Source organism: Dermochelys coriacea, chromosome 5 (assembly GCF_009764565.3).
Source record: "Dermochelys coriacea isolate rDerCor1 chromosome 5, rDerCor1.pri.v4, whole genome shotgun sequence".
In the NCBI taxonomy this organism is placed as follows: domain Eukaryota; kingdom Metazoa; phylum Chordata; order Testudines; family Dermochelyidae; genus Dermochelys; species Dermochelys coriacea.
In genome coordinates, this window is record NC_050072.1 from 26,835,272 (window position 1) to 26,862,113 (window position 26,842).

General features: G+C 42.4%; 1 protein-coding gene across 15 annotated transcripts in view; it reads right to left on the reverse strand.

Annotated features, from left to right (window-relative positions):
* The window catches only part of CPLANE1 (ciliogenesis and planar polarity effector 1), a 193,163-nt gene that overhangs the window by 49,169 nt on the left and 117,152 nt on the right, over nt 1-26,842 (reverse strand). For 12 of the 15 annotated variants that reach the window (XR_005292954.2, XM_038401861.2, XM_038401863.2 and 9 more), the window contains 6 exons: nt 22,571-22,639; nt 21,878-22,070; nt 20,926-21,216; nt 19,959-20,735; nt 6,894-7,066; nt 5,386-5,515 (listed from right to left, as the gene is read on the reverse strand). Coding sequence is in view for 14 of the 15 variants with exons in the window: in XM_038401861.2 (XP_038257789.1) it covers nt 5,386-5,515; nt 6,894-7,066; nt 19,959-20,735; nt 20,926-21,216; nt 21,878-22,070; nt 22,571-22,639 (1,633 nt within the window). In the remaining variant the exon portion in view is untranslated. The remainder of the gene's footprint in view (nt 1-5,385; nt 5,516-6,893; nt 7,067-19,958; nt 20,736-20,925; nt 21,217-21,877; nt 22,071-22,570; nt 22,640-26,842) is intronic. The other 3 variants (XM_043514513.1, XM_043514512.1, XM_043514509.1) reach the window with 1 other exon arrangement.

The window sequence follows — 26,842 nt, forward strand, 5'->3', positions numbered from 1 at the left end:
TGCTGGTATGCTGAGACCACTACCTACCATGCTGTTCAGTACTGCTTAATTGTTTCCTTGTACTGCCCCTTCTGTCTGTTTCTACTCATCTGTTGTCTCTTATCTTATACTTAAGTTTGCAAATAGGGACTATCTTTTTTGTTAAATGTCTGCACAATGCCTGATCACTTATTATTATTATACTTGGACCTTGGTCTATGGAAGCAAAGCACTACCCTCCTCCTTTCTACAACCCTCATTCACTCTAAATAGCACTTATTCACAAATATACTACCATTGATTTCAATACGACAATTTGCATAAGTGACACTCAGTGAAAGTAAAGTTTGCAGAATCTGGTCCTAATCCATCTTCCTAATTTCTTTTAACAGTAACGATCCTGTCACAATGGTTAAATTAATGAATGTAGTGATCAGTTAAAACAACAGTAATACCAGGTGGTTTAGCTTCTAGGTAAAACAGACTAATGAGACAACATCTTATTAGTGCTCCAAAATCTACACTGATTACTAATTCAAATCTAGGTACAATGTATGCTCCTGGTCTTTTATCTATTCAGCCTTACATGTGAGCTATACACCACCTCTCTCTCTGTCTGCACCCTGAGTGGCAATTGCATTTGGGTACGGACACTGAAGCAACTGGGCCCCAGGGCACGACTTGTAGGCTCCAAGAGCAGAGCATTCCTGAAGAATTTGCTATTTACTAATATTCACCCGAGCCAAAGTCTTCCCACCCCACGGTAAGGATGCAGCGACTAGAACCCAGGTCTGCAGAGCCTGGGACAGCCAGCGTTCTCAGAGGATAACCAGGACAACATGCAGAGCACACCCAGGAAGCACTGTGGAGAATAGGCGCCACAGGAAGTATCACCCAAAGGACCCACAGTAACAGTACACTGAAGCCCTCTGATGGGCCAATCATCCCAATAAACCGTGGAAGGTGCCCCAAAAAATTGTCTGGGCAACCACATAGGCTTTGGGCCTGCTGCGACTCTGGACTTCACCTCATCTCCTGATCTCTCATTCCAGCCTGATTCTAACCCTGACTCTTGCTTCCTGACTCCTGGGTGCTACTTCTGATCTCCAGTCTCCAACTCCAGCCTGACTCTGATCCTGATTCCTGTTTCTTGATTCTAGCCTGGTACTATCACTGATCTCTGGTCTCTAGCTCTGGCCTGACTTTGACACTGTTTCCTGCCTCCTTATTCTAGCCAAGACCTACCTATGGTCTCTGACCCTGGCCCGACTTCAGCGGACTCTTGCTTATTGAACCTGGCTTACAGACTACTGTCCCTGACATGTAGACATCAGCCCAGCCGTGACTGCTAGGCCAGACCACCCACAGAGTGCTATACAAGAATTCTCTTTTCTCTGGCTTTCCCCTACTTGTGCTATGGAGTGCTCCAAGCCAGTGGTTCTCAACTGGGGGGTCTGTGGCCACCCATGGGGCTGAAGCCCTGATCCCCACCAGTGTCCTTCAAGAGGCTGAAGCCCCGATCCCCACCAGTGCCCCCCGTGGGATTGAAACCAGGACTCCTGGGAGGCGCAGGGCTGAAACCCCAATTCCCAGCGCCCCCGGCGGGGCTGAAGCCAGAAGGTGTGGGACTGAATCCCTGAGCCCTGGTGCTCCCTGTGGGGCAGAAGCCCTGAGCCGAGTTGGGGACATGGAGGGCATTCCTCCCTGTCAAAACTGCAGCACAAGAGCACAGCAGTCCCGGGGACAGCTCCACACCTCCCACCTAATTTCCTTTCCCCACCCCGTGGCCAGGTCAGAGATCGGAAGCCAGAGCCTGTGTAATGGCACAAACAGCTCCCTGACAGAAGAATTTCCTATCTAGGTTGTACTAAGCATGCTCACCCAAACTGAGCTGGCTCAGAAGGTAACTGCTATTGGTGGGAAAATGTGCAGGCTGCTGTTTTTGCCCTCACACCAGGCCATGCGGGGCAGCTGCTGATCTGGCTGGTGCCATGGAGCAGGCAGCCACAGTGTTTTCTCCTCTCCTGCTGTTGACCCAGGTTGAAGATGCTCCTCAGCTCCCAGCCCCCTTTGCTTATGCAGAGGCAGCTGGTAAAGGCTGCCTGTGTGGGGAGACCCCGCTCTGTGGCTGGCAGACCCCTCCGGGAACAGAGACTGCAGAGGAGCCCTCCCAGCACACAGCCTCTAATGCCCCTCCCCGGACCCTGAGCTACCTCCCTGCCCGCACACAGACACAGCTACACTCTCCCTGCATCCTGAACTTCCCCCCCCGCCTGCACACAGCCCCTAGCCACCCCTTCTCCCTGCACCCACAGCCATCCTGTGTGCACACAGCCCCGGCTACTCCCTCTCCATACCTTGAGCTACCCCCCTCCCTGCACCCTAAGCTGTTCTCAAACCTAGTTATAATTTTTGGTTGCACCTCTCCCCACCCAAACCCAGACAGGCTGGGTGGCCTGCTGAGGTGAGTCAGGGGTGGAGGTGGCTCTCCATCCCTGGACCCCACCATGTGGAGGTAGCTCAAGCCCTGTTCGACCCTGCCCCCGCAAAACAGAAGTCAAACTACGCCTATGCCCAAGGCCCCTGCCCTGAGGGTGGCACCCCTGCTGGGCACTAGAGTTTTTATAGCCTGTTGAGGGGGGCCTCCGAGAGAAAGTTTGAGATCCCCTACTCTAAGCAACATGAACTAGACTGCTTTTTAAATAAATTGTGGAGAAGAGCCTTGCTATCCCCCATTCTTTGTGAGGAACTGCTCTATTTCTAAATTATATAAAGGAAACACAAACAGCAGTACAGTGCTGGATGCCTTAAAAATACGCATAATAAAATAGCAAATGGTACCACCACACTTAAGCAAGATCTACAGTTTGTACAGTTTTAAATAAAAATGACATAGAAAACATTAGTGAATTTCTGGACAACTGATTATGATGTCATAAGAATGCTATGGAATAGATAAATAACCAGTTAAATAAGAATTATAATCACTATGGGGATTTTCATCAATATAAGCCAACAAAGAATTTTTTATGGATTGCAACTCCCCTTCCATCCATTAACCTCAGCCTGGACAAGTCCACACAAGAGATTCACTTCCTGGACACTACGGTGCTAATAAGCAATGGTCACATAAACACCACCCTGTATCAGAAACCTACTGACTGCTATTCCTACCTACATGCCTCTAGCTTTCATTCAGATCACACCACACGATCCATTGTCTGCAGCCAAGCTCTACGATATAACCGCATTTCCTCCAACCCCTCAGACAGAGACAAACACCTACAAGATCTCTATCATGCATTCTTACAACTACAATACTCACCTGCTGAAGTAAAAGAAACAGATTGACAGAGCCAGAAGGGTACCCAGAAGTCACCTACTATAGGACAGGCCCAACAAAGAAAACAAACAGAACACCACTAGTCATCACCTTCAGCCCCCAACTAAAACCTCTCCAACGCATCATCAAGGATCTACAACCTATCCTGAAGGACGACCCATCACTCTCACAGATCTTGGGAGACAGGCCAGTCCTTGCTTACAGACAGCCCCCCAACCTGAAGCAAATACTCACCAGCAACCACACACCACACACACTAACCCAGGAACCTATCCTTGCAACAAAGCCCGTTGCCAACTCTGTCCACATATCTATTCAGGGGACACCATCATAGGGCCTAATCACATCAGCCACACTATCAGAGGCTTGTTCACCTGCACATCTACTAATGTGATATATGCCATCATGTGCCAGCAATGCCTCTCTGCCATGTACATTGGTCAAACTGGACAGTCTCTACGTAAAAGAATAAATGGACACAAATCAGACATCAAGAATTATAACATTCAAAAACCAGTCAGAAAACACTTCAATCTCTCCGGTCACACGATTACAGACCTGAGAGTGGCTTCCTTCAACAAAAAAACTTCAAAAACAGACTCCAACGAGAGACTGCTGAATTGGAATTAATTTGCAAACTGGATACAATTAAACTTAAGCTTGATAGAGACTGGGAGTGGATGGGTCATTACATAAAGTAAAACTATTTCCCCATGTTATTTCTCCCCCCACCCCACTGTTCCTCAGACGTTCTTGTTAACTGCTGGAAATGGCCCACCTTGATTATCACCACAAAAGGTTTTCCTCCTTCCCCCCTTCTTCCTGCTGGTAATAGCTCATCTTAAGTGACTCTCCTTACAGTTGTATGATAAAACCCATTGTTTCATGTTCTCTGTGTGTGTATATAAATCTCCCCACTATATTTTCCACCGAATGCATCCGATGAAGTGAGCTGTAGCTCACAAAAGCTTATGCTCAAATAAATTTGTTAGTCTCTAAGGTGCCACAAGTATGCCTTTTCTTTTTTGCGAATACAGACTAACACGGCTGCTACTCTGAAACTCCCCTTGATTGTGCAAAAAAACCCCTCATCCTCAGAAGGAGGAATAGCTCATGTCTCAATTTTATAGGACTGGTATTCAACATGGCAGAAATTATTTCATGTGAGCATCTGACAGGAGTAATGAAAATACCCGAAGAATTTCTTTTGGTAAAAGAGTGCTTTATCTCTGGCTTAAAGGAAAATGCAAGTGTGCAAGTAAAAAAGGTACATGAGATCACTGCAGAGGTGCTAGAACAGGGGTGGGCAAACTTTTTGGGCCGAGCGCCACATCGGGGTTGCAAAACAGTATGGAGGACCGGGTTGAGAAGGCTATGCCTCCCCAAACAGCCTAGCTCTCGCCCCCATCCACTCTCTCTCGCTTCCCACCCCCTGACTGCCCCCCTCAGAACTCCTGACCCATCCAACCTGCCCTGCTCCTTGTCCCCTGACCACCCCCTCCCGGAACCCCCATCCCTAATTGCTCCCCACAGGAGCGCACACCTTAGCCAACCCCCACTGCTCCCTGTCCCCTGAGTGCCCCCTGGGACCCTATCCCTAACTACCCCCTAAGAACCCCACCCCCATCCAACTGCCCCGTGCTCCCTGTCCCCCCCGACCCTGCTCCCTGTCCCCTGACTGCCCCCCAGGACCTCCTGCTCCTTATCCAACCCCCTGTCCCCCAACCATGCCGCTCAGAGCCACAGGACAGGCTTATTGAAAAGCCTGGTAGGTGGGCTGGTGCAAGCTGCGCCGCTCACGCAGCGACATGGCTGATGGGTAGGGGGGACAGCGGGGGAAGGGCTGGGGGCTAGCCTCCCCGGCCAGGAGCCCAGGGGCCAGACAGGATGGACCCACGGACCGGATGTGGCCTGCGGGTCGTAGTTTGCCCACCTCTGTGCTAGAAAGAGTGGAGGAAGTATTTAGCAGGGTTTTGTTTATATTGTGTTTGCTTGTTGCTTCTCTGGTATCATTATTTTAAAAATCAATTAAAAAAGGAAGAAAATAATTATTTTTCTTATACCTGTATCTCAGTTTCAAAAACTCTCTCTCTATCATCAGTACTAATAATGGAGTCATCTGGACGGAATGTCACACTTGCTTTTTTCTTGTCCTCCTTTTCTTTTATCTGTTTTTCAGCACGTCTCTTTTGCCTGTCAACATATGAGTGAGAAATAATTTAACTTCACTCTGATAATAGAAACATCAATCATTGCTTCTAATAAGCAAGAAAGAACACAATAACTTTCTTCTTAAATATATTAGGTGTTTGAATAAAGAGAGTTAACTGCTGTGCCATTTAAACTAATTAAAAGCCTATGTATCTACGCTATTTAAGGTGATATTTAATATTTAATAGTAACACAAACTTATTCACATATTCGAATCAAAATAGTATACTGGTTATCTAAGACCTCATTTAATTAAATTATTGTAAACCTGTTATTTTGTATCCTTTACAACATGACTACTACTGCTATCTTTTGTATACAATGAAAATAAAATATTACACAAGGCAGAGGGGCCTACACAGAAATGTTGCAGCAAGAAATAAATCTGTGTTGCTATGAATGAAACTTTCTCCCTAACCTGTAACTTGTTTTCCTAAAAGAACTGCAAAGCTTTCTTTTAAAAATATTTACTATCAGATTAGTAAAAGACCACAAATTGCCTATAAACATTATAATTTATAACATTTTAAAGCAAGGTATCTGAAAATCAAATCAGTTACTCTTACTTACCTATCAAGAACTAAGTTCAGGATTCTGTGTTTCTAACTACAAGTGTTTCTAACTACAGGTGGAGGCATCCGAATCACAAGTGGGGGTGCTCTACTTTAGGTGCTTTGATGTCATTAACTCTTTCAAGGAAAACAGAACTCTGAACTGTCAAGACAGTAATCTACTGATGCTGAAGAAGAACTGCATGGGCAAGGTAGGTGCAGCTCAAGGGCTAACATAGGAATTGGTTTAGTTTGTACTGACCATGTAATGAAAATAATTCTAGATTAATGTGCAACAACAAAGATCAGTTTAAAAGTCATGAAATATACAGCCAGTAACACAGAATTAGCTAAGTAAATAACTCAATCATGTACTCATTCAGATCAGTGGGAGTTTTGCCATTCATTCCACTGGGTTCACAATCAGGATCAATGACTTTACAAGGAAATTTTTATCATCCTGTCAATGAGCCTAGAACCCTGACCTAAATTAAACTCTTCCAGAGGTCAGACAGCAGGATCTCTTGAAGAATACATGCACTAGCAATGTGACTATTTTATGATGTGGACAGCTGACCACTAAGAACTGAACTGTGACTATGAAATCGATACATGGTAACAACAATTCACACCAGAGATTTAGAAGTGAAAGGCTCTGAATCTCATTATCCGTTTCCTCAAATTATTTAGCATCCAATCCTGTTTTCAATTAAGCTGGTACAAAAACTCCCACTGTAATCAGTCGGAGAAGGCTCAGGTTACTAGTAAGCCTCTCCAAATGAAGACCAATTTTGAAAATCTGTCCTTGCCTTTTTGTATTATTCCATGTGTGTCTTGCATCAAATGGTTCAGTGTTAGCTTTTAACAAATCAATCTGACCAGAATGGTCTTGTCCAATGAACTCGTGTGGTGCACTGGTACACTGGCGGCTTTGCTCAAATGCAACGAGATTTTGAATTGGGATGAGTTTTGGTGTTTGGAACTGTTTGAAAGAGAAGCAGAATGAGACATTTACAGAAGAGGAAACCAAAAATTGTATAGACTCTATTAAACAGAGTAGGTCCAACTCTGACCTCAGTTACATAGGTACAACTCCTAATGCAGTCAATGCAAAAGGCAACTATCTAGTAGTAGAATCAGACCCAATTACTGAGCATATTTATAAATTATCACCCAGAGGCAACATAAGAGACATAGAAACAGGTGGTTAAATCAAACAAAAAGGTGCAATACAAAACAGAAGAAGATATAGAAATGTTGTTGGTTTATTAATAGAGCTCAACAAAACCACTTCATTATTTTATTTGTCCAAATTTTAAGAAAAATCCATTTTTTCTTGCAAAATCTTTTATTCTGTTATTCTCCAACATATTAAAATTCCTATAGCATGTTCCTGTGGATGAAGTTAGGAAATGGGCAACATGCATATGTCGGAGGACCTCCAGTTCGCAGGAATTATTTATCTTTTGATATACATTTGCATTAACAAAGGGGAAATTTACAACATTTTAAAGTTAAATGTCATTTTCCTTTAATAATAAGGTATTTACCAAGGAATGAGAAATATCTTACCTGATAATTTTCCTTGTTAGCAGCTTCTGTTCCAATTCAACACTAAGAAATTAATGCCCCCACCCCGGCTTTGAAATTTCGGAGGCAGTCCATTATTATTGCTGGAGACTCCACAACTAAGCCCCTTGCCCATCAGCTCAGGCCACCAAGATTCTTCCAAAGCTATAGAAACACTCCAGCAACTGACTATTAGCATTAAGATCACTTGATATCATGTGGTAATTATCCTTAACACAGTTATATATTTAAGTCTCCCTTTAGAGGAAAATTTCCATTTGTATTCCAATCACTTACCAGATTACCAGGATGTGTTGAACTAGGAGAGAAGCTGCTAATAAACTGAAAATTATCATGAAAGAAATCTCTTTCTGTTGCACAGCTTCTCTCTCATTCATCTCTAATGGGAAATAGCAAGAAGTGAATCATAGAGGTAGGGGGAAAGATAAGCAGAGTTTTAATTATTTTTATAGTAGCATAATAGGCAGGAATGGAAATTCTTCCCATATAAAGCAAGGAATTGTGTGGAAACCAACCCAGTTTCACTCTCCTATCAATGGATGACTGGAGAGAAATGGAAACTTATTTTGTAAATCTTCCATAGATGAGGCTCATACACTTTTCCCCAATACCCTAGGGACATCTGTGAATTGTTTCCCAAATCCTAGCATAACTGGTGCAGGATTTAACATCTTGCCTGAGGCAACTTTGAAGACCTAAGGCCTTGACTTTTTGGATAGAATGAGATAAAAAGAATATAAATTAGTATATGTATTCAATATGCTTGAGACAGATCTTTAGACTGGTAGGAATGCCCATTTCTGCCACAATCTTCCAAAGGAGTGCTAGGGATTAGCACAAAATAACAGAACTATTTCCCAGGAATTGTGGAAAGAGGAACTTACCTTGAACATAAAGGTTTCCTGGAGCTATAAGAATAACCTTTTCCTCGTGAAAACAGTTGTGTGATTCTTGTCTATGTAGGAAATATAATTTCAATTCCAAATAGTAACTAGAAAGGCCAGCCGTAGTCTTGTGTAATCTGATTAATATTGGCAATTGAGCATATTCAAAGGGAGAAACTGATGTGTCTACCTACATGACGCCATTAAGGAAGGTACATATGTTTCTATGGTGCTTGATTGTAGAACTCCAATCAACCATTCTGGTGAATCTCTAATGTAGCTGAGATCATCAGACTCTTGTGACTATATCTGTATCACAACAGCATCCAGAGGTCAGGGACTCATTGCACTGGGCACCATACTAAGGGGCAGTCTCTGCCCCAAAGAGCTTTCTGTTTCCTCTTGCACCGGAAACATAAATTGATCAGATCAATGAATGAAATAGACTGATAGACTAACATCAGAAGCAACCATCATGATCATCTAGTCTGACCTCCTGCACATTGCAGGCCACAGAATTTCAACCTCCCACTCCTGTAGTAGACCCATAACGTCTGCCTGAGTTACTGAGGTCCTCAAATCATAGTTTAAAGACTTCAATTTACAGAGAATTCACCATTAACACCAGTTTAAACCTGCGCATGAGGAAGGGGAAAAATCCCCAGGGTCTCTGCCAATCTGACCCAAGGGAAAAATCTTTCCCGACCCCAAATATGGCGATCAGTTAGACCATGAACGTGTGGGCAAGACCCACCAGGCAGATACCTGGGAAAGAATTCTCTGTAGTAACCCAGAGCCCTCCACCTAGTGTCCCGTCTCCAGCTGCTGGGAATTTTAGCTACTGGCAGTTGCCAATGGACCATGTGTTAGTGTAGGCAGTCCCATTAGACCATCCCCTCCGTAAATTTATCAAGCTCAATCTTGAAGTCACTTAGGTTTTCTGCTCCCATGGCTGTTCCAGAACTTCACTCCTCTGATGGTTAGAAACCTTCAAGCCTAAAGTTCTGATGGCTAATTTATATTCATTTGTTCTTGTGTCAACATTTGTGCTTAACTTACCTCCTCTCTCTCTCCATGGTATTTATCCCTCTGATGTATTTATAGAGAGCAATCATATCTCCCCTCAGCCTTCTTTTGGTTAGGCTAAACAAGCCAAGCTCTTTGAGTCTCCTCTCATAAGGGAGGTTTTCCATTCCTTGGATCATCCTAGTAATCCTTCTCTGCACCTGTTCCAATTTGAGTTCATCTTTCTTGAACATTGGAGACCAGAACTGCACACAGTATTCCAGATGAGATTTCACCAGTGCCTTGTATAATGGTACTAACACTTCCCTGTGTCTACTGGAAATACCTCAGCTGATGCATCCTAGGATTGCATTAGCCTTTTTCATGGCTCCATGACATTGACAGCTCATAGTCATCCTGTGATCAACCAATACACCCAGTCTTTCTGCTCCTGTCACTTCCAATTGAGAAGTCCACAACTTATAGAAAAAATTCTTGTTGTTAGTCCCTACATGCATAACCTTGCACTTTGAACTGTTAAATTTCATCCCATTTCTATTACTCCAGTTTACAAGATTATACAGATGATCTTGTCTGATATTCCGGTCCTCTTCTGTATTGGCAATACCTCCCAAGTTTGTATCATCTGCAAAGTTTATTAGCTCTCTCACTTTTTGTGCCAAGGTCAGTAATAAGATTGGTCCCAAGACTCTTCCTGAGGAACTCCACTAGTAACTTCCCTCCAGCCTGACAGTTCACCTTTCAGTATGCTGTTTTCTTCCCTTTAACAAGTTCCTTATTTACTTTCAACCATCATATTAATCCCTATCTTCTCCAATATAACTAATAATGTCCCAGGTGGAACTGTATCAAATGCCTTACTGAAATCCGGGTAGATGAGATCTACCGCATTTCCTTTGTCTACAAAATCATTTATCTTCTCAAAAGAAGGAAATCAGGTTGGTCTGGCATGATCTACTTTTTGTAAAATCTTGTTGCATTTTATCCCAATTACCATTCACCTCTATGTCCTTAGCTACTTTGTCTTTCAAAATTTTTTCCAAGACTTTGTTCTCAAGTTTATGCAAACTAAGAAGCCTGTAGTTTCCTGGATACCTTTTTTTCCTCTTTCTTAAAAATAGGAACTATATTAGCAATTCTCCAATCATAGGGTATGATCCCTGAGTTTACAGATTCATTAAAAATCCTAGCTTGCAATTTCATGTGCCAGTTCCTTAAATATTCGTGGATGGAGATTCTCCTGGTCCCCTGATTTAGTCCCATTAAGCTGTGTGAGTTTGATTTCTACCTCAGATGTGGTAATTTCTACTTCCATATCCTCATTGCCATTAGCCACCCTGACACTGCCCCTAAGCTTTTCATTAGCCTTACTAAAAAGTGAGGCAAAGTATTTAATTTAGGTGTTAGGCCATGCCTAGATAATCTTTAATCTCCACTCCCCATCCTCAATGTTTATCAATCCCACTTCTTCTTTCCTTGTTTTCTTATTTATATGGCTATAAAACCTTTTATTATTGGTTTTAATTCCCTTTGTGAAGTCCAACTCTGTTTGGCTTTTGGCAGTTTGCACTTTATTCCTACACTTTCTGATCTTCAAGAGGTAGTCTTCCTTGCTGATCCTTCCCATCTTCCATTCCTTATAGGCTTTCTGCTTTCACTTAATCCTCACACCTTCTTTCCAACTGTCTAAATGGTCTTGATTATCACTACTAAAGTTTTTTTCTCCTGCTGATAATAGCTCATCTTAACTAATTAGCCTCTTACAGTTTGTTTGGCAACTTCCACCTTCTCTGTATGTGTGTATATATATATATATATATATATATATATATATATATATATATATATATATATATATATATATATATATATATATAATCTTCTTACTATATGTTCCTTTCTGTGCATCCGACGAAGTGGGCTGTAGCCCACAAAAGCTTATGCTCTAATAAATCTGTTAGTCTCTAAGGTGCCACAAGTACTCCTGTTCTTTTTACTTAATCACCTGTTGGAGATGCTTGCTGATCCAGGTTGGTCTGCAACCCTTCCCTATGGAATTCACCACCCCCTCCCTTGGTGGGGATGCAGGGTTCAGATAGCTTATGCAACTCTGACTTAAAGTAATTCCAAGTCTCCTCCATATTCAGATCCTTGAGTTCTTCAGTCCAATTCACTTTCCTAACTAATTCCCTTAGTTCAGTGGTTTTCAACCTATTTACCATTGTGGGCCACACATGAAGCTCTCTATGTGTTATGTGGGCTGCATCCACACAATATATATATTACCTGGATGACCCTGAGGATGTCACATGTGCTGATTGGGCTGCAAGTGGCCTGTGGGCCACAGGTTGAAAATCACTGCTTTAATTTTTTGAAATTAGCTCTTTTGAAATCAAGAAAAGCAACTATTTGATGAAGAAATCTGTCAGCTATCAGATCCAGGAAAATCTGGGCCTTACTATTATTATTAGAACGTGTCCTCCAATCTCTATCTGGGAAGTTAAAGTCTCCCATAAACACACAATTCCCAGTAGAATTTATTTCATTAAAAACATTAAAGAGGTCTCTATACAAATCCAAATTGGATCCTGGTGTTCTGTGCTCACCCCAACCACTGTAGGGGAACCTCTAGTAGCTTTCTTCCTCAAAGTGATTTTGGCCCAGACTCTTTCTTATCCATTCCATCACTTCTAATTTCTTTATAGTATACCTCATCATTAATATACAATGCTGCTCTGCTACCTTTGCCTTTATTTCTGTCTTTCCTGAACAGCACATACCCCTCAATACCTGTACTCCAGTCATGACTACTATTCCACTATGTTTCTGTTATCCCTATAATATCTGGTTTCACTTTCTGCATTAGTACTTCTAGTTCCTCCATTCTGTTACCCAGGCTCCTTGCACTAGTGTGCCAACATCTTAATTGTTCCTTCTCGGCTTCTCCACATTCCTTGCCCAACTGGGTACAGGCATTCTACTGCCAGTATCATCTATCTGACTGGTATCAGCACAATTCTTCCTCTTAATGTCCATTTTGCTACCCATTGCTGTTCCCATCTCTATTGCTGTAACCTTTCTTGATTTTCCTCCCTCTCAATGTTAAAATCAGGCGCGGAAATTATAAAACAGCTCCCAACCATCTCCCGAATTCCTAGTTTAAAGCGCTTTTAATGAGCTGTGCCAATCTCCATCCCAGAAGTCTATGTCCCTCCCTACTCAGGTGGAGTCCATCCCATGAGAACTATCCTCTGTTCATGAATGCCTCCCAGTGGTCAAACATCCCAAAGCCTTCCTTATAGCACGACTGACTGACAGCCATATTTGATCATCATAATCTTTTCTCACCTTTGTTTTCCTCCTCTAGGGACAGGCAGAATCCCACTGAAGATCACCTGAGCCTCCATTTCCTTAAGCATCTTTCCCAGGCTGGCATAGTCTCCCGATATGTTCCACTGAGAATCTAGCTGTGTCATTTGTTCCCACATGAAGGACAATCAATGGATTGTTTCCTGCTCCCATTAGGATCCTCTTCAGCCTCAGGTCCACATCCCATTTCTGAGCATCTGACAGACAGCAAACCCTTCTGTTCTGCACTGGTGACAGGCCTGTCTGTTGTTCTTAGTAGGGAGTCCCCACTCACGTACACCTGCCTTTTCCTGGTGATGGTGTTTCATGTTCTTTTCAGCTGAAAATTCTCTTGTCTTGTACTCTCCCTTGCAATCTTCTGCAAGTTATCCTGCATCTTCCTGGGGTTGTGAACTCTGGCTATCTCCATTGACTCTTCCCCTTTTTTTACAGGACTAACCGCTCTTCTCTTTTTCCTTGCCTTCCCTCCCTCAGTTACAACCTGCTGTGCCCCTTCTTCATTTTCCAACCCAGTTCCTGGGCTCTATTTCTCCTTCATTGGTTCTTGTAGCTGCATGCTTCCACTGACCATTTCCCTCACCTAGCAGTCTCCCCTATCAGTTCTTCAGTCCAGCTTGCATCCATAAGTCTTGAATTTTCCCTTCAGCCTCCTCTTGCCTTTGATGCATCATCTGCTTCAACCCCCTTCGAAACTCAACTATAGCTTCCACCTGCAGCTCCAAGTCTCAGATCTTCTTTTCCATCAGTTTTATCAGGCACCACTTCATAAAAATGAAGCTCTTTTCAGGAACCCACTCTAGGATCATGTATATCCTGCAGCTTCCATATCCGATCATCTTCATAGTCGCTTCCATTGCTTGGGTCACTATCAATGGTGCCTCTCTAGCTGTCATTTCCTTCCCGCCTAACCTCCTGTCAAGGAAAAAGAAACAAAACAAAACAAAAAAAAAAGAAAAATAACCCAAAACACAAACCAAAAGAAATCCAGAACACCAAACTCCTTCCTCCAACTCCCGCTAAAACTCCCGTTTACAGCTCTGTTTGCCAGCTCCTATGTGCTGGATACCAAAATGTGTCAGACGCTATTAGAGAATCCATACTGAAATGCACTTTTCTTCCAGTACCTAGGTTAACTGAGAGTTTTCCAAGTCCAGATGAAGGTGTCCCTGCTTCAAGAGATCTTGTCTTTTCTGCATGTGCAATGTGGGTTCCTGGGCAATCTAGCAAAGCTGGAGGAGGACTTGAACTTTCCCTTTTCTTCTTTTCTATAAATGATGGACCTAACATCCATGAGTTTACTCAATTCTTTTTTTGAACCCAGTTATACTTTTGGCTATCACAACATCCTTTAGCAATGTGTTCCATTGAAAGACTGTGCGCTGTGTGAAGAAGTACTTCCTTATATTGTTTTAAAAGTGCTGCCTATTAATTTCATTGGGTGACCCCTGGTTCTAGTCTGAAGGGGTGTGATGGGGTGGACTAGGTCCGGAGGCCACTTGCTGGAGGCCTTGCAGCACTGCCTCACCCCACCCCAGAAAAGAGAGGAGGAGAAAGTCCTCCAGGCAACCTAGAGGGGCTGCATGGGAGCAGCCAATCAGAGGGGCTGCTGGAGCAACCAATCGGGGCTAGAAGGGCCATATATAAAGGAACCAGCAGAGAAAATGTAGTCAGTTACTATCTGGAACTTGAAGAGGAAGGATGAGGTACTTGGCTGGCTGGAAGAGCAGTAGGATTATGGACAGGTCAGTGAAGGTAGGCTGAACCCTGGACCTAGCCAGACCAGGCGAGGGTACCGTGATGGGCCCTGCTGGTCTAATTGAAGGCTGAGCCCAGTTGAGTGCTGGCAAAAGGACACCAAGATGGGCCCCTGTTGGGCTGTTAAAGAAGGTAGTGTCTCCAGGAAGGAAGCCTTGGTGCTATGGCCCCATCCCAAGGCCATGAGAGAGAAGTAGAAACTGTATACCCCGGAAGCGGGGACAGTGTGTGTGCGACTCAGCCAGAGGGCTGAGTCACTGAAGACCCACTGAAAGAACTAATCGGCGGGGGGGCCTCACAAGAGGCGAGTCCTACCTTGTTGTAAAAATTGAAAAAAAGCAGGTTCAAACTCGATCAGAAAGGGAGCATCCATGAGAGGTGGGTGCTACCCCATTCAAAAATGAATGACTGCAGGCACTATCCACCAGAGGGGGGGTGCTTGTGAGAGGTGGGTGTCAATGTCATTACAAGGGGTAAACAACACTTCCTTATTCACTTCCTCCACACCATTCATGATTTTATAGAACTCTATCATAGAATATCAGGCTTGGAAGGGACCTCAGGAGGTCATCTAGTCCAACCCCCTGTTCAAAGCAGGACCAATCCCCAACTAAATCATCCCAGCCAGGGCTTTGTCAAGCCTGACCTTAAAAACTTCTAACTACCACCACCTCTCTAGGTAATGCATTCCAGTGTTTCACCACCCTCCTAGTGAAAAAGTTTTTCCTAATATCCAACCTAAACCTCCCCCACTGCAACTTGAGACAATTACTCCTTTTTCTGTCATCTGGTACCACTGAAAACAGTCTAGATGCATCCTCTCTGGAACCCCCTTTCAGGTAGTTGAAAGCACCTACCAAACCCCCCTCATTCTTCTCTTCCGCAGACTAAACAATCCCAGTTCCCTCAGCCTCTCCTCATAAGTCATGTGCTCCAGTCCCCTAATCATTTTTGTTGCCCTCCACTGGACTCTTTCCAATTTTTCCACATCCTTCTTGTAGTGTGGGGCCCAAAACTGGACACAGTATTCCAGATGAGGCCTCACCAATATTGAATAGAGGGGAACAATTACGTCCCTCAATCTGCTGGCAATGCCTCTACTTATACATCCCAAAATGCCATTGGCCTTCTTGGCAACAAGGGCACACTGCTGACTCATATCCAGCTTCTCGTCCACTGTAACCCCTAAGTCATTTTCTGCAGAACTGCTGCCTAGCCATTTGGTCCCTCGTCCGTAGTGGTACATGTGATTCTTCCGTCCTAAGTGCTTGTCCTTGTTGAACCTCATCAAATTTCTTTTGGACCAATCTTCTAATTTGTCTAGGTCCCTCTGTAACCTATCCCTACCCTCCAGCATATATACCTCTCCTCCCAGTTTAGTGTCATCTGCAAACTTGCTGAGGATGCAATCCACACCATCCTCCAGATCATTAAAGAAGATATTGAACAAAAAAGGCCCCAGGACTGAACCTTGGGGCACTCCACTTGATACCGGCTGCTAACTAGACATGGAGCCATTAATCACTACCCATTGAGCCCAATAATCTAGCCAGCTTTCTATCCACCTTATAGTCCATTCATCCAGACCATACTTCTTTAACTTGCTGGCAAGAATACTGTGGGAGACTATGTCAAAAGCTTTGCTAAAGTCAAAGAACAACATGTCCACTGCTTTCCCCTCATCCACAGAGCCAGTTATCTCATCATAGAAGGCAATTAGATTAGTCAGGCATGACTTGCCCTTGGTGAATCCATGCTGATTGTTCTGATCACTTTCCTCTCGTCTAAGTGCTTCAGAATTGATTCCTTGAGGACCTGCTCCATGATTTTTCCAGGGACTAAGGTGAGGCTGACTACCCTGTAGTTCCCTGGATCCTCCTCGTTCCCTTTTTTAAAGATGGGCACTACATTAGCCTTTTTCCAGTCATCCGGTCACCTCCCCCGATCACCATGAGTTTTCAAAGATAATGGCCAATAGCTCTGCAATCACATCCACCAATTACTTTAGCACTCTCGGATGCAGCGCATCCGGCCCCATGGACTTGTGCTCGTCCAGCTTTTCTAAATAGTTCCGAACAACTTCTTTCTCCACAGAGGGCTGGTCACCTCCTCCCCATGCTGTGCTGCCCAGTGCAGTAGTCTGGGAGCTGACCTTGTTCATGAAGACAGAGGCAAACAAAGCACTGAGTACATTAGCTTTTTCCACATCCTCTGTCATTAGGTTGCCTCTATCATATCCCCTCTTAACTGTTTTTTTCTAAGATGAACAATCCCAGTCTTCTTAATCTCTTGTCCTACGCAAATTGATCCATATTCGTTTGCCTCTGTGTACTTTTTCCAATTCTAATGCATCTTTTCTGAGATGGGGCCACCAGAAGTACACGTAGTATTCAAGGTGTGGGTGTACCATGGATTTATGTAGAAGCAATATTTTCTGTCTTATTGTCTATCACTTTCCTAATGGTTCCTAACAATGCTAGCATTTTGGCTGCCGCTGCAGACTGAGCAGATTTTTAGAGAACTATTCACAGTGACTCCAAAATCTCCTTCTTGGGTTCCAAATTATCTGTTACCACACACACACACACACACACACACACACACACACTCACTCTCTCTCTATATATACACATATAGAGAGAGCTGGGATTATGTTTTCCGACGTGCGTTACTTTGCAGTTATCAACACTGAATTTCATCTGCCATTTTGTTGCTCAGTCACACAGTCTTGTGAGATCCCTTTGTAACTTGTTGCAGTCAGCTTTGGACCTAACTGTCTTGAGTAATTTTGTATTGTCTGCAAACTTTACCACCCTGCAAGGCTTGCATTCATAGTGAGTATACCAGGATCTGGAGTGAAAATTGGGTCAGCTTTCTGTATGTTGTTTGTACTTAACTGCCAACAAAGGGACATTCAGATATGACCTGAGAATAACAAATCATTTTGCATTGTATCAGGTTCATGTTTGTGTCCTCAGAAGACATTTCTGCAGGTGCATTTTAATAAACCTCCTCAGGAAATGAAGCCGGTCATGGCACCAGCAATCCAAACATGGCACCAGCAAACCACTGGAGACAGAGACCTATAGATGACCATTGCCAGGAAATTACTGATGCAATGAAGTTTTGGCTCTTGGCAAATCTTTACCATAATAGCAGAACGGTGACCAAAGTCATGCTTGTTTTGACCCAGGGTGAGCAAGTCTCCGCATTAAGTTCGAAAATTATTATTGATTTTGAACTGGATACGAATCCTTTCCTGCATTTGCCCACATATAAATAGATCTGTTTCTCTGGATAGGGCACTGACTGGCTTTTTTATAAGGGTATGTCAACACAAAGAGTAAATGTGCAGTAAACTGGGGTGTAAATCTGCAGTGCTCTAGCCTGCTTTGGACTAACTGGCTATGTGGACCCTGCTACCACCCACTAACATTCCATAGCGTGCTGTAATCAATCTTTCCTCATAGGTTGTGTTTTCTAGATCTTGAATCATTTTTGTTGCACTCTGATTTTTCTCCAATTTATTCACATCTTTCCCAAAGTGTGGTGCCCAGAACTGGACACAGTACTCTAGCTGAGACTTTATCAGTGCTGATTAGAGTGATTACTTCTCGTGTCTTGCTTACAACACTCTGGTAACACATTCTGGAATGAGGTTCCTTTTTTTTTTTTTTTGCAAAACTATTACATTGTTGACTCATATTTAGTTCTGTGATCCATTACAACCCTGAGATCCTTTTCTGCAATACTCCTTCCTAGACAGACATTTCCCCATTTTGTATTTGTGCAATTGAGTATTCCTTTCTAAGTACTTTGCATTTGTCCTTATTGAATTTTGTCCTATTTATTTCCAACAATTTCTCTAGTTTGTCAAGATCATTTTCAATTCTAATCCTGTTCTCCATGCACTTGCAACCTCTCCCAGCTTGGTACCATTCATGGGGAGTGGAATCCTCATGTGACTCTGATCTGGTCACAGACTGCCTGAAGTGCTCCTTATGCTTTAATATAGAGCCAGCCTGTGGAGCAAGAGTGGAGGGAGAGGGACTCTCATGATCCTGAGCCCTTTTCTTTGACAGGGCAAGGATTTATTGCTGACATGTAGAAGGCACAAATCACATTCCATTAGAGCTTGAAATCTGAGCTCCTTTCCTTAGAGTCAGGGTCCTTGGGCTGTATACCGAATAGGCACAATTCCCATTAACTGCTGCCTGAGGGAGTGCTTCACAGAATAGACGGGTTCTCTACATGCCTGGATTGACATGTCATAGGGCAAGGGGCAGAGCACTGTGTTACAGAGCACAGTGAGAGCCTGTGCATAGGAGAATGGCTCTAGCAAACACTCCCTTATATGGAGGTGTTATGAATTGCTGTCTTGCAAATACGATGCTCGCTTTTGCATTTTTGGGACCAAATCTCTGGGGTTTGCGTAACTCACTCCTGAGCATCATGACAATCCCCAAATTTACAGTGAGAGGAAGGAGAGGTGTTTAGAAGCCCTGCTTTTTTTCCCCTATGGAGCTGAAGACCCACTTCAGTATCCAGAGTGGTCTTTGGATCGTTCAGAAAATTTTCCCCCTCCAACCTGAGTCTGTTGTGTGTCTTACCCCAAGCTGACTGGATAGGATCCTTCTCATCCTTAGACTTTCTCCCTGAAATGTTCAGATGCTCCTGAGCTTTTCTGTAATGGAGTTAAAGCTCTTTGGGGAAGAAGGGATTAAACATGCCGGTCCAACACTCTGTCCTTTCACTGTGAGAGTTGGCTGTAATTCACCCTCTGTAGAACCTGTAACTACTGCCTCACACAGGCAACATTTAGCCCAGTGTTTGCAGAACAGCTCTACCATCCCAGAATGGGGGCAGAGAAATCCTGGAGAGGAGGCACTGCAGTGGCGGGTCCAAGTGGTTGAAACAAACATGCTGTCAAATAACCTGATCCAGGAGGGTTGCGGGAGGAGGAGGAAAAATTATAAGTCTTTACCATATGAAAATGAATAAAAATTAAAGTTATAAAACAAAATGATGGGAAGAAACCAAACTACCAACTTGTTCCTCTGCTGAAGACAGAAAATCTCGGGGCCTGAGCTGAAGGCAGAGCTTAGTGCTGGTGCCTCAAGCAACAACGCTGGATCTCCTCCAAATTACACAGGTGAGGGCATTATCCCATTAGTGAGGACTGAAGGTATGCAATAGGAAATGTGCTTATTTAATTGCAACATAGAAAAATATATTCCTAAAATCCATTACCTTGTTTTTTGGAGGTAAATTAGCGTGAAGAATCGATATTTCTGTGTGCTGTAATGTGTCTCTGCAGTTGGTCTCCTCAGTTATAGGTCTAACGGGTATTAAGGAAGCAGGGACTGGTGGTCTTATAATTGATGGAAATCTAGGTGCTGGATCAAGCTGCAGGTGCAGTAAAGGAATTCCAGCTGAATGCTGGTAACTTCCATAGAAGGAAGCATGCTGAGCACTCTTTGGCTTCTCTGCACTCACATTTGTACGAAGGTGCTGCAGAGGTGCTAGATTTTGCTCTTCTTCATATTGATCCAGATTAAGTAGTTTAGGAGGCCTCTTGCTTTCAGCTTCTGCCCACCTCTTCTTTTCCTCATATACTTGCCTTACCATTTCAGGATCATATTTATTCAAATTCAAGTGCGTCATTGAAATAGTCTTGTCTCCTAGCATACATGACAGGGGAGGATTCTGTAAAGAATTAGGTGGCTCCCAAACTACCCTTGGTTGGGGGAGTGACCCGATGAAAGCTTGTGAAACTTTTAATGGATATAAATTGAGTGGTTTTAAATGATCAGATTCAAGTTTAAGCAAAGGAAAGCCATTTTCATAATTTAAGGTTTTTGCAATTGGGATAAGTTTGGGTGTCTTCTGGATATCTAGGGAACGAGATAACAGATGAAGTGGTGTGGCTGGAGCTGAAGGAAGCAAGTCTTGAGATGCTGGAATAAATCCTGTTCCATTGGACTGGCTCTCTGATAGGCTTAAAGAAATATTCACATCTGGATGATTCTAAATGAAAAAAGAACACACAATAGTACTTTAAACTATGTATAAGATCGCAATAAATCATTACTAAATGTGGTCTCTATTACATGGTAATTCTGTCTAATGCAATTACTACAAGAAAGTTCTCTAATTTTTCAAATGGAACAACATCTGGTACACTTTTTCTTAAAAAGTAATGCTTGGTTTTACCTACATGTACACTTTCTTTGCTGCTTTGATCATTTAGGATATTTCTTTCCTGAGAAGGAGAGCTGCTCTTCTTATTAGACTTTCCAGCATTTTCTTTAGTGGGCAGCTGAGTCTCAGGAGAAATGTCTGCAGACTGTACAGTTGTGTCAGCACAACTGCCTCTTACAGTGTGTGAAGCCTGGCTTCCTCCCAACTGAATAGACTGAGACTGCTGCAGAAGATGCTGCATATTTGGCAAGCTGGCAAAGGATGACCCCACCATTTGCATTAAGTTCAGAAAGTTGACTTGCTGCAGCTAGAATATAAACAAAAATAAAGCTAACATTATAAAAGTTGCTAAAATGGGTCTTGGCCAAAATCCCTGGTTAAAACTTTTTATAGACCTAAAGATTATCCTAAAATTTATAGATAATCCTATTAAAATAGATAGCAACAGAAACAACATCCCAATGTCTCAACAACAAGTATACTAAATCAATATTTCTTTCGTGATACAATACGCTATGTGAAATAATAAGGTTATCCTACAATAACGTATAGTCCTTTGCATTTCTTTATTTCAAAGCAAAGAAATCTAAACCTGAATACCACCAGGATGGAATAGTTTCAAATGTACCAGCACTAACTCATTAACATTTTAACTATACAGTTACTGTTGGTTCATAATCTCCCCTAATTTATATGAATAAAGGACATTAAGAGAATGTTAACAGTTAGTCCTCCTAAAAATTGTTCAAACTGTACTGCTCCTCAAATTCACACATCTTCTGATTAAGTAGTCAAAAGGTCATGAATTATGCCAAAAATAATTGGTTTCTACCTTTAGTTACCTTTAACCCAGAAATTTGCATAAAACATCATAGAATAACCTTGCAAGCAATTTTTTCATATTGCTTGTTTTTTTAAAATTGAACAGTTTAATCTGTTTCATTATTTTTAATATGAGAGATTCTTACCTGAACTAATTTAAACATTTCATCTTGGAGCATCTGTCTGACAGCTTCTGAAACGTTCAATGCCTCCGATATCTGCTCTCCTTCCTGGACCTCTTGCTTCTTTGAAGACACCGGACTATTATAGGGAACACTTGATACATCAGTGAAAGAAGGCTGATCATCACATGCAGAAATCTCTATGTTACTTGAAGTACTGGGAATAAAAATAATAATTTTTAGACACTTTCCAAAAGATGGATTCTGAACACTGAACCTGATGATGAGGAAATGTATCAAAACTTAACAACAACTGGTAAGTTAAAATGCTAAATGAAAAATGATACCCATTAGCAAAAATAAGAGACACTTTGTTTTAGGTTTTCACTGTGCATTCATCCCCTCTGGAAATTTATTTATTTTTTTTAAACAAAATTTTCTGGAGGAAAAAAGTAAAAAAAGACCCTTTTTTTTAAAATTAGAACCATTTTTTCCCCTCTCTAATGGGTAGCAGATATCTGGCCAGATCTGCTTAGATTCTGTGATCTCACAGGATCGCAGCACGAAGTGGTGTGGCTGTAGGTCTTATACCACAATATACAGTAAACGCAAACTTTATACATTTACTGCAAATGAACACTGAATATAATATTAAGACTGCAGATTTAATAGGAATAATCCATAATTTACTACATAATGCATTACAGTTTCTCTTACCTACGAGCATCTGCATTCATTTCTAAACAGAATGAATGAGGAATGGTGCTGGAAACAGCCTCAGTCATACTGTAAAGACAGACAAAAATGTAAGTTTATTATAAATGTTTCAACCTTTATTATGCTGCATATTTTTTAGTTATATGGAATTGTTCAAACTGTACTGCTTTGAAAGATTTTGTATGTAAAATACAAGCTTGTTTACCTAATATGTATGTAAATTTAATCCAAGACATACTGAATTGGAGTACCTTCTATCACTGTATAACACTGCAGCTGAGTACACAATTGTTGATTGTTTATGCTTGGTCTCCATAGCAATCAGTAACTGACAAACAAAATGGTTGAATAAATTTTGATTATTCAACCAAAAAAACTAGGCAACAAAGGCTGAGGACTGATTTGACTTGGCAAAACAAAGGAAAATCCAACATTTAAGGGACACTGTGAACATTATTGAAATGTGCATTTCTAAAAGGAAAAGTTAATGTCATGCAGCAACTCCGGAGGATAGTTTTTATATGCCCTATTTTACAAAAAGGAAAAAACATACTTAAAATGGTAATTAAATACTAATGAAGACTTTATAAAGCTATGTAAATTTTAAAGACTACAACAAACTGTACACATATTGAGGACGTTTTACCTATATGCATAATCATAGTATTATTATAATATAATTACACAGAATCATAGAACTGGAAGGGAACTCAAGAGGTCATCTAGTCCAGTCCCCAGCACCGAAGGCAAGACTAAGTATCATCTTGACCAGTGGTTCTTAACCTTTAATGCAGCCTGCACACCTTTGGTTCTTAAAACATGTTCTTATCAAAAATCGTTAAGTCGGTCAGTTCTTTAAACAGAGATACATTTTTGTTTGTATATTATGGTAATCGTTAAAAAAATCTGTTAATAAATACATAAGTTTGATGAAACAAAGTAGTTATACTTACGTCCCTGTGCTTAATTTGTGTTTTCAATGATTTACCTTAAAAAAAAAAAAAAAAAAAAAAAAAAAAAAAAAAAAAACCCTGGTATGTCTCACACCCCACGGGGGTGCGTGCACCCCAGGTTAAGGACCACTGATCTAGACAATCCCTGAGAGAAGTTTGTACAACCTGCTCTTAAAAAATCTCCAATGATGGAGATTCCACAACCTCCCTAGGCAATTTATTCCAGTACTTAGCCACTCTGATAGTTAGAAAGTTCTTCCTACTGTCCAACCTAAATCGCCCTTGCTGCAATTTAAGCCCGTTGCTCCTTGTCCTATCCTCAGAAGTTAAGAATAATAATTTCTCTCTCTCCTCCTTGAAACAACCTTTTATGTACTTGAAAACTTAAGTCCCCTCTCAGTCTTCTCTTCTCAAGACTAAACAAACCAATTTTTTCAATCTTTCCTCATAGGTCATGTTTTCTACACCTTTAATCATTTTTGTTGCTCTTCTCTGGACTGTCTCCAATTTGTCCACATCTTTCCTGAAATGTGGCACCCAGAACTGAACACAATATTCCAGTTGAGGCTAATCAGTATGGAGTAGAGCGGAAGAATTACTTTCTCGTGTCTTGCTTACAATACTCCTGCTAATACATCACAAAATGATATTTGCTTTATTTTGCAACAGTGTGACTCTGTTGACTCATAATTAGCTTGTGATCCACTATGACCCCCAGATCCCTTTCTGCAGTACTCCTTTCTAGACAGTCCATTCCCATTTTATGTGTGTGCAACTGATTGTTTCTTAAGTGGAGAACTTTCCATTTGTCCTTATTAAATTTCATCCTATTTACTTCAGACCATTTCTTCAGTTTGTCCACATCATTTTGATTTTTAATCCTATCCTCCAAAGCACTTGCAACCCCTCCCAGCTTGGTATCATCTGCAAACTTTATAAGTATACTCTCTATGCCTTTATCTAAATCATTGATGTAAGAGTGGTATGATCGCTCAGAGCTCCAGTATGAAACTGGAGAAAAGCCTGTTGAGAGTCTTTGGGTTATGTTTAGAAGGGAGAGCAACAAGGGTGATGTCAAGGTGGACATGTGCTATAGACCACTGGACCAGGAGGATGAAGTAAACGAGGCTTTTTTCAGACAATTAACTGAAGTTTCCAGAGCACAGGCCCTGGTTCTAATGGGGGACTTCAATTACCCTTACATCTGCTGGATGAGCAATACAGTAGTGCACAGGCAATCCAGGAAGTTTTTGGAGAGTGTTTGGGGACAATTTCCTGATGCAAATACTGGAGGAACCAACCAGAGGCCAGTCTCCTCTTGACCTGCTGCTTACAAACAGGGAAGAATTGGTATGGGAAGTAGAAGTGGGTGGCAACCTAGGCAGCAGTGACTATGAGATGGTTGAGTTCAGGATCCTCACCAAAGGAAGAAATGAGAGTAACAAAATACAGACCCTGGACTTCAGAACAGCAGATTTTGACTCCCTCAGGAAACTGATGGGCAGGATCCCCCGGGAGGCTAATATGAGGGGAAAAGGAGTCCAGGAAAGCTGGCTGTATTTTAAAGAAGCCTTATTGAGGGTGCAAGAACAAACCATCCCGGTGTGCAGAAAGAACAACAAATATAGCAGGCAACCAGTGAACAACAAATATAGCAGGCTTAACAGTGAAATCTTCGGTGAGCTTAAACACAAAAAGGAAGCTTACAAGAAGTGGAAACTTGGACAGATGATGAGGAAGGAGTACAAAAATATGGTTTGAGCATGCAGGGGTGTAATCAGGAAGGCCAAAACACAATTGCAGCTAGCAAAGGACGTGAAGGGTAAAAAGAAGGGCTTCTATAGGTTTGTTAGCAATAAGAAAAAGGTCAGGCAAATTGTGTGACCCTTACTGAATCGGGGAGGCAACCTAATGACACATGATGTGAAAAAAGCTGTAGTAGTCAATGCTTTTTTTGCCTCAGCCTTCACAGATAAGATCAGCTCCCACACTGCTGTCCTGGGAAACATGATATGGGGAGGAGATGAGCAGCCCTCAGTGGTAAAAGAACAGGTTAAGGATTATTTAAAAAAGCTGGACATGCACAAGTCCATGGGTCCAGATCTAATGCATCCGAGGGTGCTGAGGGAGTTGGCTGATGTGATTGCACAGCCATTGGCCAGTATCTTTGAAAACTCATGGTGCTCGGGGGAAGGTCCCGAACGATTGGAAAAAGGCAAATATAGTGCCCATCTTTAAAAAAGGGAAGAAGGAGAACCCAGAGAACTACAGACCTGTCAGCCTCACCTCAGTCCCTGGAAAAATCATGGAGCAGGTCCTCAAAGAAACCATTTTGAAACACTTGGAAGAGAGCAAGGTGATCAGGAACAGTCAACATGGATTACCAAGGGCAAGTCATGCCTGACCAACCTGATTGCCTTCTATGATGAGATAAGTAGCTCTGTGGATATGGGGAAAGCCGTGGACGTAATATATCTTGACATTAGCAAAGCTTTTGATACGGTCTCCCACAATATTCATCAGATCAAGTTAAAAAAGTATGAACTGGATGAATGGACTACAGAAAGCTGGCTAGATTGTTGGGCTCAATGTCTAGTTGGCAACTGCTATCAAGCAGAGTACCCTAGGGGTCTATCCTGGGGCCGGTTTTGCTTAACATCTTCATTAATGATCTGGAGGATAGGATGGACTGCACCCTCCTCAAGTTCGCAGATGACAATGAACTGGTGGGAGAGGTAGATACACTGCAGGGTAAGGATAGGGTGAAGAGGGACCTAGACAAATTGGAGGATTGGGCCTAAAGAAATCTGATGAGGTTCAACAAGGACAAGTGCAGAGTTCTGCACTTAGGACAGAAGAATCCCATGCACTGCCACAGGCTGGGGGCTGACTGGCTAAGCAGCAGTTCTGCAGAAAAGGACCTGGGGATTACAGTGGATGAGAAGCTGGATATGAGTCAGTGTGCCCTTGTTGCCAAGAAGGCTAAAGACATATTGGGCTGCATTAGTAGGAGCATTGCCAGCAGATCGAGGAAAGTGATTATTACTCTTTATTCGGCACTGGTGAGGCCACATCTGGAATACTGCATCCAGTTTTAGGTCCCCCCACTACAGAAAGGATGTAGACTAATTGGAGAGAGTCCAGTGAAGGGCAACAAAAATGATCAGGCGATTGGGGCACATGATTTACAAGGAGAGGCTGAGGGAACTGGGCTTATTTAGTCTGCAGAAGAGAAAAGAGTGAGGGGAGATTTGATAGCAGCCATCAATTACCTGAAGGGGGGTTCCAAAGACGATGGAGCTTGGCTGTTCTCAGTGGT